This window comes from Leguminivora glycinivorella, chromosome 22 (genome assembly GCF_023078275.1).
Source record: "Leguminivora glycinivorella isolate SPB_JAAS2020 chromosome 22, LegGlyc_1.1, whole genome shotgun sequence".
Taxonomy (NCBI): Eukaryota; Metazoa; Arthropoda; class Insecta; order Lepidoptera; family Tortricidae; genus Leguminivora; species Leguminivora glycinivorella.
In genome coordinates, this window is record NC_062992.1 from 13048824 (window position 1) to 13059815 (window position 10992).

Here is a 10992-nt window from a genome sequence, read left to right on the forward strand (position 1 = left end):
TTTTATATATATTTTTCCTTTTCATAAAACGTAGTGATTCAATGCTCTTTGCTTTTCATTATATGAAAAATTACTCTACAAGTACCGATCTCCGGTTCGTCATCGGGCGCGATGCAACGCATGGATGTAATCACCCCTATAGTGTTTATGGTTGACTGTCAATATCATATTTTGGAGGTTATGTTGGTTTAATAAATCTGTTTTTGTACACAGAATTTCGTGTTTATTTATCGATTTAAATGAAAAAGTTGTACCAGCACGTCGTGTCTACGATGCTTAGGAACTTTGAAGTTGATTCCCAGTGAATAAAAAAGACTTGCACTATCACTACACTACTTCGACTGAAACTTGTTATAGTTGAAACTATAAAGGTGCTGGAAGGTGCTTTCATATTTCATCTCTCACGTAAGTTGTTTTTCGGTTGTAGCTCCTTAAACGTATTTGCGTCTGTGTCCAACTTTATTCAAATCAAATTATAGAATAGAATATCTTATTCGAGAACACTGTAAAGATAAATTACACATTATAACAGAAAAAGAAATGAATTGCCACAAAATGGCCTCATCTCAGCATGTTGCTGGTGACTTCCAGCGCAGATGAGACCATCAAGTGAGAAAGAATGACGGAGGATAACAGACATACTTAGAACATTATATTTTAGCATTAAACTCACTAACTAGTATGGCTCGGTGATCCAAAGACGATCTTGGCCTCCAAAATAGGCTTGTGTCGTTCGTGAACTGTGAACTGTTAGGAATAAAATCCCATCAATGACCGAAATGAACTGAATCTTTCCAGGCTCTGAGATTCGGTCTTTGCTCATTTAGTTCAGTATAGGATCGGTGAGCGCGAGCGGTTTGGATCGAGAACGAGTGTGTGACTGCGCCGACCGAGAGCGAGAGCTAATTAGCAGAGCAACAAAAAAACGTCAAGTTTTCATATTAAACTTCGGCTACTTACAACCTTTGGGCCCGGAATGTTACTATCTGTGGACTATTCGTATCATTTTGACACTATTCGGTCCCATTCGTTCTGATCTTTCCGACCGCAGTGGTCGCTGGTCTGGCTGAACTAAATGAGCAAAAGACCTAAAAGAGCGAACTAGTTCGTGGGAGCGATTGAACGAGATTGGAGCGCTTCGATCAATGAACAAAACGGCACAAGCCTACTCCAAAATGAGAGCATGCCACTTAGGAATTACTTAAAATAACTTCTAATTCTGTTGATGTCTCAGTAACTTTAACTGCACCATTTGTCTCTTTTGTCTGTGGTATTTATTATTTCTATAGCTTCTACATTCTGCTGCACATACATGTCTTGTCTGAGGCAGTGTGCCCCTGAGGACGTTAAGAGGCTCCACACAGTGTGAGCAGTCATTCATGGCAATTTCCATGGCAAGCAATAACTAGTTATCGCTGTTGTGGTTGTTGTGACACTCCACAATTCCATTACCTACCTACTTGTATTGCAGGTTCTCACGGTGACCAGCTTGCAGAAGCACGATACAATGTCACTAGCAACTGCAATGGAGGCAGAGGAGGTTTGTGTGAAGACGGAGCCCGGAGAGGTGTGTGTGAAGATGGAGCCTGGAGAGGTGTGTGTGAAGATGGAGCCCGGAGAGGGGTTTGTGAAGACAGAGCCTGGAGAGGTGTGTGTGAAGATGGAGCTTGAAGAAGTGTGTGTGAAGACAGAGCCTGGAGAGGTGTGTGTGAAGATGCAGCCCAGAAAGGCGTGTGTGACGGAGCCCGAAGAGGTGTACATGAAGACGGAGCCTAGAGAGGTGTGTGTGGCGGAGGTGCAGGTGCGCGAGGACAGCGCGCGGCGCGGAGTGAGCGCGGCGGCCGCGCAGGCCGGGCTGTACACCAACCACGAGGTCAAGGACGAGCTCATTCTGGGCTCCGAAGAGTGGCACGGACCGCAAGTGCTCCCATTACCAGGTCAGTTTGCTATCTTGAGTAACCTAATAAAATATACTTTTATATATCTCTACATTGTATGGGAAAGTTCTTGTCAATTTTCAGTTTGTGGTTACCGACACAGAGTAGTAGCAACCCTAGACGTCACTTGCTGTCTAGCCGCGTGGAGAGAGTGTGGAACAGTTTGCCCGAAACCATAATCAGTGCACTCACAGTGAACTCTTAAAAACAGATTTGATAAATATTTATTCAATGCACAAAACACAAGTGCATCTGGACATTGACGCACGTATCAGCTTTAAGCTGCCTGTGCATTAACAAATAATATTAATAAATACGAATGGGATTGATTGGTACAAATTGTGGCGAATGAATATTTATTTTTGTCAAAATGGACCCTTTTCTCGCATGCTGTATTTTTTTTTTTCAAAATCTGTAAAAGCCAAGCATCATATCATCATGTGAGGGAAGGCCTTCTAAAATCGTTTTCGAGTAGCAACACGGGATCTGGTAGTTGCCCTCATTGACCTCTTGTCAAAATACGTGTTGTGTACATACCGTGTTTTGAATTTTCTAATGGGTCGACAAAGCGCATGTGACACCCCTTGAGTTGCAGGCGTCCATAGGTTACGGTGACCGCTTTCCATCAGGCTGGCCGTATACCTGTTTGCCATCGACGTAGTATAAAAAAAATGTATTTGTTAATGTTTGTTGCAGTGTGTTCGGACGGCAGCGCCGCCCGCGCCAGGGAACAGCTCGCGATGGCGGACTCCGTGGGACACGAGCGTCTCCGCGGCGACGCGACAGCTCACAGTGGAGGGAAACCATATGGCTGCGAACACTGTGACGAACGTTTTATAAATAAATCCGCTTTAAAGAAACACATGCAGTGTACACACTTATCATCAGGACTCAAGAAATTTGCTTGTGATTTTTGTAGTTCTACGTTTCAAACCAAATTACTTGTAATAGAACACAAGAAAAGCGAACACGGTGTTATAAAGTTCATCTGCGCTGAATGTGAGTACACAACGTGCTCTAAGAAAGGTTTAGAGACTCATCTAAGGAGTCATTACAAGAACAAACGCAAAGAAAACTTACGGACTCACCAAACAACTAAAGGTAAGCCGTACAATTGTAGTCACTGCGACTACAAGTGCAGTAAAAAATCAGACTTGCAAAGACACCTGCTGATACACACTGGAGCGAAGCCATTTAAATGTAGCAATTGCGAGTACAGGTGCAGGCAGAAAGGACAGTTACGAGTTCACCAAAGAATCCATACAAATGAAAAGCCTTACAGTTGTAGCCATTGCGACTACAAGTGCAGTCATAGTTCAGCCTTACGAGTCCATGAGAGGACACATACTGAGGCAAAGCCATTTAAATGTAGCAATTGCGAGTACAAGTGCAGGCGGAAAGATACCTTGCGAGCTCACCAACGGGTACACACAAGAGAGAAGCCGTACACTTGTATTCATTGCGACTACAAGTGTAGTTATAGTTCAAGGTTACGAGTCCATCTAAAGGTACATACTGGTGAGAAACCATTTGAGTGTAGCCACTGTGATTACAAATGCTGTCAGAAATCACACCTAACAAAACACCTGTTGACACATAGTAAGGCAAAGCCATTTAAATGTAGCAATTGCGAGTACAGGTGCAGGCGGAAAGATGCCTTGCGACTTCACCAAAAGGTACACACTAAAGAGAAGTCCTACACATGTAGTCATTGCGACTACAAGTGCAGCAATAGTTCAGCCTTACGAGTCCATGTAAAGGTACATACTGGTGAGAAGCCATTTGAGTGTAGCCACTGTGATTACAAATGCAGTAGGAAATCACATTTAAAATCACATCAGAGGATGCACACTGGAAAAATACCTTGAAAATGTAGTAATCGTGACTACAGTGCAGCGGTATAGAGAGTCAACCAAATCTTGATGATTGAAAAATGGAGGGCTCAGCAGCCAATTGTCTTAATAAAACGCGTGCCTCCCTAAACCTTGACGTTGGCGGCATCTTCAACGAGCCATAACTCACATTGATTGAAAATACCTACAAGCGAGGGTTGAATTTCCATTGAAAATTTGAATTTGGGGCTTTTTTAGTGCCAAGATTTGGTTGAACGGTTGGAAGACACGAAATGACACACACTGGCGTGAAGCCTTTTGATTTGAGACAAGCCACTCTGATATCAAGTAATGTTGAAACGCGCACCTAATGATACATGTAATTTATCATTTGAATTTATTTTAGCCTGGCAGCTTGAACATGTCATGCTCGCTTAAAAGTCTTTGCTTAAGGTGGCGTCGTTGATCGGGTCGCCACTTTCCCGAATGAAGGTTGAGGGAGGCGATGGCTGTGATACGCGTCATGCTCGTGAACGGGTGCTGTCTGTGAAGACCGGTCTGTTTAATCTACCAGGGGCTATTAAAACGAATTAGTAACTTTAATCCTGATTTATATTACACGCTTACCTCGGTTCTCGATTGTTTCTTTTTTTTAGTTAATATTTTAATTATATGATTTTGACTCTTGGAGACCCTAAGATACACCTCTGAGGATAAATAGATTAAGTATACTATCATCATCATATCAGCCCTTTATCGCCCACTGCTGAGCATAGGCCTCTCTTCTAGTACGCCACTTGTCCCGGTCCTGAGCTGAAGTATACTATACATGTTATCTTAAGAGGGCTTTCATGTGAAAAATTGTGAAATCGCAACCGAGCGCTTAATCATACTGTGTGTTGTATCATATTAAAGAACTTTCCGAGTAGTTTACAAATATATAACATATTATAGGACTTTTTCTACTTGGTCTAACAAAATATGAGAAGTGGCAATAATTGTGACGGGGAAGGCTCGTTTTCAAAAAATTGCCTAAAATATATAATAGAAACTTATAATCTCTACGGCATAATATCAATTTTAGTAAACCTTGCAGATTAATTTTGTACGAAAATAACTCCGATGTGATGTAGTTTTTAAAAGAAATTGTCACATAATTTTAGGTAATTTCTGAAAAAAATTGAATTCGTCTTAGCCTTGTTTACTCTTTTTAAAAGCCTTATAATAAAAATGTAGTCTGAAAAGTTTGTAGTACAGGATATACGTATTATAAATTTACCAGTTTCAGTATTCCAAATTTTACAAATAAGATCGACTAATCCAGCACTATACGCGGGTTTTCCTAAACGTGTATCTGAGAAAAATTCATAATTAATTGAACGAGTTATTTTTCTAAAATCCAGTCTGATAAGTATCACAATAATAAGATGCTCTAATTGAAACATTAATTAAATATATCTATTAGATAACGGAAAGTGTAGTATTTCACCGACTAAAACTATCAATTTTAAATTATTTTGACGTTTTTCTCGAAAGCAGCCTTAAGTTGTGACATTTAGAGTCATTGTCACATCTAAAGTAATTTTAGACTTTGATTTTTATGTCTGTTAATCAAGTTAATACTTTCTTATATTATGTGTAGTTTTAGTTGTAATTCGACTTGAAGAAACCTTATACATCTCTAATTAATTGTAGTAGCTTTATACATTAGGTAAAATTAGTATTGTATAAATTGTAATTTAAATTCAAATATAAAAATTATGTTAAAATGTATGTGGCGCGCGTTCTCACGGAACGCACGTTCGCACTTTCTATTGTTACTTTACGACGCGAGTTTTTTTTTAAGGTTCATATGCGATGTCCGATTTTGAATGGCTAATAATGCTTAGTTTAATAGGCATCATGAATAAAATAGGCCAATCTTATACTTACACAGATCTAGGTACTATTGATTAAATGCCACGGAAAAGTTCAATAAGTCTTGTGATACTTTAAGTTCTCGCGCTTTGTACACATATTTAAACTACTGCGGAAACGAATCACTGGATTGAGCTACACAAACCCAAAGTTCTTTCCACCGAGCGACACTATTATCCCCGGATTGTGAGGGAGGCGATCGAAATTAAAAAATATCCTAAAAACTTTAACAGGGAAGACGGGTATAGATTATCGCCAACATGGGGACCAGTGATTCAAATGTTCAAAGTGTTCAAACCAAAAGATCTATCTTCGGACCAGTGCGCGGATGTTGTGAGTGCTGTGTGTCGTGCGTAGATTATATTTATTTGTCTACCCCGAACATTTATATAAATTAATATCGGGTAGTTTTGTGTTGTTTACATCTCCGGTGACACTTTGCTGGGACGTCAGTCTTCCGCGACCACGGCCAGTGCAACCTGGCCGAAACGTTGGGAAAAAAGGTAAAAATAATGTTAATTAATCGCGTTCGACCTGTGTGTGACTTTAAATAAGTCTTGTGATGTTGAAACTTAAGCAAAAATATATGAATACTGTATAAACATATATAACTAGAAAGTACCCAATACTTAATATAATAGCATAACTTTTTATCTAATTGTTAATTCGTTTAAACCCATAGGCAACCCTGTCGCCGGACGCTGCGCACGTGCGGCTCGTTTCTTTGTAAAAAAATTGTAGGCATTTAAAGAGGCGGCATTTCGTAAACATCAAAGCAGTGGGCCTTCTTTACTTGTACTATTATATTTTCTGCGGTAATACATATTATTATCGCGGCTGCTTGAGAATTATGTCGTTTTCAAATGTTAATTCATTCATTCGAGATTGTAATAATAGTTACTTGTTGAGCACTTATACTTAGTTGTAAACATAAAAAAATGCTTAAATATATTGGGGGAAACCTAACACAGAACGAACCTATTAGCCCCAAACTAAAGCAAGGGTAATAGGTACTAGTGACCTACACTTAGCTAGATACGTATCCTTCGGTCTTCGAAATACAATGGGGGTTGTACGGAATTTGTAGCTTAAACACAACCCAATAGTAAAAGTGGCTTAGAGAAGCGAAACGGCGGACGAGGGGCCAACTTCCCGGTCTGCCAGCGCGCCTCATTGTTCTTCGCGGGAGCACTGTCTGTCCGCAGCTCGGACTGCGGCCTCGCTTGCTTGGGAGCCTCTCAGGGACGCTCCGAGCCTTCGGCCCTACGCGGAACTCGACCTTCGCTGGTAAATGGGAAAATGAATAAAATCAAAAGCGGTAGATATTCTTATTTGCTTTGACGTTATCGAGGAGTGGACTAGGGGGTGTAGGTAAAGACGGGATAGCTTTTTACACAAACACTGATTTGAAAAAAAAAAATTGAATGATAATTTTTATTTCAGAAAATACATCAGTTATCTGACCCGTCCATAAACTGCGCCTGCACATCTCATTTCTCAGTATATTTTCTTTATACAACATCATGTAGCCAGTAAGCTTAATTACTATGATTGCATTAGTACAAGGGAGCGCGCGTTAGCTGTAGGGGGCAGCACAGAAGTCCCTGCTTGTTCAAGTAACTGGAAAGTCAAGAATAATCTGCATGTTTCCGATTCAGGTCAACAGGCGACACCGAGATAGCCCTCCGCCACGACCGTACCCTTCATGACACCTCCGCGAGCGCCCGGCGCCTCCACAGGTGCTCCAGGCCGCACTAGCACTCGCTGTCGCTACTGGTTAGGCGTCGACTCAGTATGTTTATACTTCTTCTGGTGACGTCGCAGGTTGAATTTATGACTGAACTTGAGATCACAATGACTACAGTTGTAAGGTTTTTCTCTAGTGTGTATCCCCAGGTGTCTTTTCAAGGATGATTTTTCATTGCTCTTGTAATCACAGTGGCTGCATTTGAAAGGCTTGTCTCCAGTGTGTTTCCCCATGTGTCTTTTCAAGTGTGATTTTATATTGGTCTTGTAATCACAGTGGCTACATTTAAAATTGTCTCCGGTGTGTATCCTCAGGTGTATTTTCAAGTTTGATTTTTTATTGGCATTATAATCGCAGTGGCTACATTTGTAAGGCTTCTCGCCAGTATGTGTCCGTTCGTGTTCTCGTAACCTTGAACTATGACTGCTCTTGTAGTCGCAATGACTACATGTGTATGGTTTCTCTTTAGTGTGTATCCTTTGATGAACTCTTAAGTTTGATATCGCCCTGCACCTGTACTCGCAATTGCTACATTTAAATGGCTTCGCTCCAGTGTGTGTCATCAGGTGTTTTCGTAAGTTTGATTTATGAATGGTCTTGTAGTCACAATAACTACAAGTGTGCGGTTTACCTTTAGCTTTTTGGTGAACTCGTAAGTTTCCTTTGCGTTTGTTCTTGTAATGGCTCTTCAGATGAGTCTCCAAACTTTTGATAGAGCACGTAGTGTACTCACATTCAGCGCAGAGGAAATTTTTAGCATCATGTTCGCTTTTCTTGTGTTCCCGGGCGCGGGCGGCGCTGCCGTCTGAACACACTGCAACATAAATTAACAAAAATCATTTTTAAGAAAAAAAAAACCGCCGCTTTTGGGGTTCTGGTGAAAGGTACTTGCAAATGTTAGATTATGTAGAAATGTGTAAATATTTTTTAAAACTGCTTTTAATGTACTTTTTTGATTATTTGATGGAAACCCAATATGGTTATGGTTATGGTTATGGGCTCCGGTTTCCGCACTTAGCCTCAAAGATAGAGGCCATTGTGCGTGGATGGAAACCCAAATGAATATACGAGTACGTATACCGTTAAGGTTTGAGGAGTTTCCTCAATTCCTCATGAATCCGATATCCAATTATAAGAAATCGAGCTTGACAAAATTTGACTTAGTAACTCAACTCAATCTTAACAAACATAACAAAAATAACAAATCTCCCAAGAAATAAATGTCGCTGTTCTGGACGTGAAATGCATGCTGTAAGTGCTATAAGAATAAGAAATACCAAAGTCACTATAAGTGTGTCGTTGGATTTGAGGAGTTCCGTTCTGATCATCATCAGTTCCACAGCACCAAATGTCACTGTTCTGAACGTAAAAAAAACCGGCCAAGAGCGTGTCGGGCCACGCTCAGTGTAGGGTTCCGTAGTTTTCTCAAAAACTACTGAACCTATCAAGTTCAAAACAATTTTCCTAGAAAGTCTTTATAAAGTTCTACTTTTGTGATTTTTTTCATATTTTTTAAACTTATGGTTCAAAAGTTAGAGGGGGGGGGACGCACTTTTTTTTCCTTTAATAGCGATTATTTCCGAAAATATTAATTTTATCAAAAAACGATCTTAGTAAACCCTTATTCATTTTTAAATACCTATCCAACAATATATCACACGTTGGGGTTGGAATGAAAAAAAAATCAGCCCCCACTTTACATGTAGGGGGGGTACCCTAATAAAACATTTTTTTCCATTTTTTATTTTTGCACTTTGTTGGCGTGATTGATATACATATTGGTACCAAATTTCAGCTTTCTAGTGCTAACGGTTACTGAGATTATCCGCGGACGGACGGACGGACGGACGGACGGACGGACGGACAGACAGACATGGCGAAACTATAAGGGTTCCTAGTTGACTACGGAACCCTAAAAATACAGACGAATTGAGAACCCTTGAGATTTGGGGCGGCGGTTAAACAATTACAAAGGGTCAATAGTGGGCTTTGCGCAGATAAATCTAAAGCGGTTCATCCGTTCGGGAGCTACGATTCCACAGATAGGCACACACACGGACAGACAAACAGGCAGACATACACGTCAAACTTATAACACCCTGTCGTTTTTGCGTCGGGGGTTAAAAAAAAAAACATCAAGGTCAATTTTGACAAAAATAAATATTTTAATGCCACTCGATACTGTTCCTAAGCCACAAATTGAGAAAAACTTTCCCCAATGCACAATCTGACAATAAATGATGACTTACTTACAAACAATATGTTTGTATATCTTATTTTACGCTAACACAACAAATAGGCCAAGTAGTAGGTATTAAACTAACCTGGTAATGGGAGCATTTGAGAATGTTGCCACTCCTCGGGGCCCAGCACGAGCTCCTTAACCTCGTGGCCGGTGTACAGCCCGGCCCGCGCGGCCGCCGCGCTCACTCCGCGCGCGCTGTCCTCGCGCTCCCGCTCCTCCGCCAAACACGCCTCTCCAGGATCCATCTTCACACACACCTCTCCGGGCTCCGTCTTCAAACACACCTCTCTAGGCTCCGTCATCACACACACCTCTCCGGGCTCCGTCTTCACACACACTTCTCCAGGCTCTGTCTTCACACAAACCTCTCCAGGCTCTGTCTTCACACACACCTCTCCAGGCTCTGTCTTCACACACACCTCTCCTGGCTCTGTCTTCACACACACCTCTCCGGGCTCCATGTTCACACACACCTCTACGGGCTCCGTCTTCACACACACCTCTCCAGGCTCTGTCTTCACACACACCTCTCCGGGCTGCATCTTCAGTCAAACCGCCTCTGCCTCCATTGCAATTGCTAGTGACATAGTTGAGCTCCTATAAGCTGGTGACAGTGAGAACCTGCAATCCAAGGAGTGTACCTGAATTGAGGAGTGTTGCAGCAACCAGAATAGATCAAGGTGTGTTTTGTTCAATCAATGTGTCAATTGTATGTTTTTTTTTCTTCTCTTTTTGTTGTTCTGTGTTGCATTTGTAATTGTGTGTTATTGCAGCATTCAAATAAAGCTTTTATCTATCTATCTATCTTGTTGTTTAATTTATATTCATTCCATCAAATACAGGAACAAGGAAGACTTACAACTGTAGGAGCTTACCTACTGTTCAATTGTGTGGACATTTAAGTATTGTTGCAAGGCCTGATGTTCATTACAATGCACACTCCACATTTTTTTTTGTTTCTCTGCTCTCTCAAACATGAACAGAGCTATGTTAATGATCATGTTAGTAACTAAATACGCACTTCAACAATGACCTTCACGACAACCCGTAACTATTATTTACATGTAATAGACCCAGAGCCCAGGCCCGCCAGACCTTCCTCAAATTCTCAAGGATGAAACTTTGGGACAATGTAGAGTTCATATCGGCGGTTAATGTGTGCATATTTTCTAGTTCGGCCCATCGGCCAATTTTTTGCTATCAAGTGATGAAGGTGAAAAAAAAAAGTGCTTACTTTCCTTAAATTCTCAAGGCTGATTTTTATATATGTGTTAGAGCACGTTGTTAGAAATTGGTTATCATCAATGCCAGACC

At 41.0% G+C, this 10992-nt stretch overlaps 2 protein-coding genes across 3 annotated transcripts; one reads left to right on the plus strand and one right to left on the minus strand.

Moving 5' to 3' along the window:
• The first annotated feature begins 196 nt into the window (after window positions 1-196).
• LOC125237837 (gastrula zinc finger protein XlCGF57.1-like) lies at window positions 197-4403 on the plus strand. 2 transcript variants are annotated; one of them, XM_048145048.1, is made up of 3 exons: window positions 197-405; window positions 1472-1937; window positions 2634-4403. In XM_048145048.1, exons 2-3 carry the CDS (start codon window positions 1508-1510, stop codon window positions 3803-3805), a joined length of 1602 nt encoding a protein of 533 aa, XP_048001005.1. In that variant the 5' UTR covers window positions 197-405; window positions 1472-1507; the 3' UTR covers window positions 3806-4403. The 2 variants fall into 2 exon arrangements, with proteins under 2 accessions (XP_048001005.1, XP_048001006.1); XM_048145049.1 differs by having other exon boundaries at window positions 1472-1648.
• Window positions 4404-6851: 2448 nt separating this feature from the next.
• On the minus strand, window positions 6852-10705 carry LOC125237834 (zinc finger protein 79-like). Its single transcript, XM_048145045.1, has 3 exons — window positions 10554-10705; window positions 9758-10299; window positions 6852-8247 (listed from the first exon to the last, which is right to left on the minus strand). The coding sequence occupies exons 2-3, from the start codon at window positions 10218-10220 to the stop codon at window positions 7457-7459; spliced, it is 1254 nt and encodes a 417-aa protein (XP_048001002.1). The 5' UTR covers window positions 10221-10299; window positions 10554-10705; the 3' UTR covers window positions 6852-7456.
• Between the last annotated feature and the right edge of the window lie 287 nt (window positions 10706-10992).

What these genes read in the sequence shown, in the direction of transcription:
- LOC125237837 (XM_048145048.1), top strand. Translation starts at nt 1,508, where the DNA reads ATGTCACTAGCAACTGCAATGGAGGCAGAGGAGGTTTGTGTGAAGACG. An exon ending in GCAAGTGCTCCCATTACCAG is followed by an intron (nt 1,938 to 2,633) that starts GTCAGTTTGCTA and finishes TGTTTGTTGCAG; the next exon opens with TGTGTTCGGACGGCAGCGCC.
- LOC125237834 (XM_048145045.1), bottom strand. Translation starts at nt 10,220, where the DNA reads ATGCAGCCCGGAGAGGTGTGTGTGAAGACAGAGCCTGGAGAGGTGTGT. An exon ending in TCAAATGCTCCCATTACCAG is followed by an intron (nt 8,248 to 9,757) that starts GTTAGTTTAATA and finishes TTTATGTTGCAG; the next exon opens with TGTGTTCAGACGGCAGCGCC.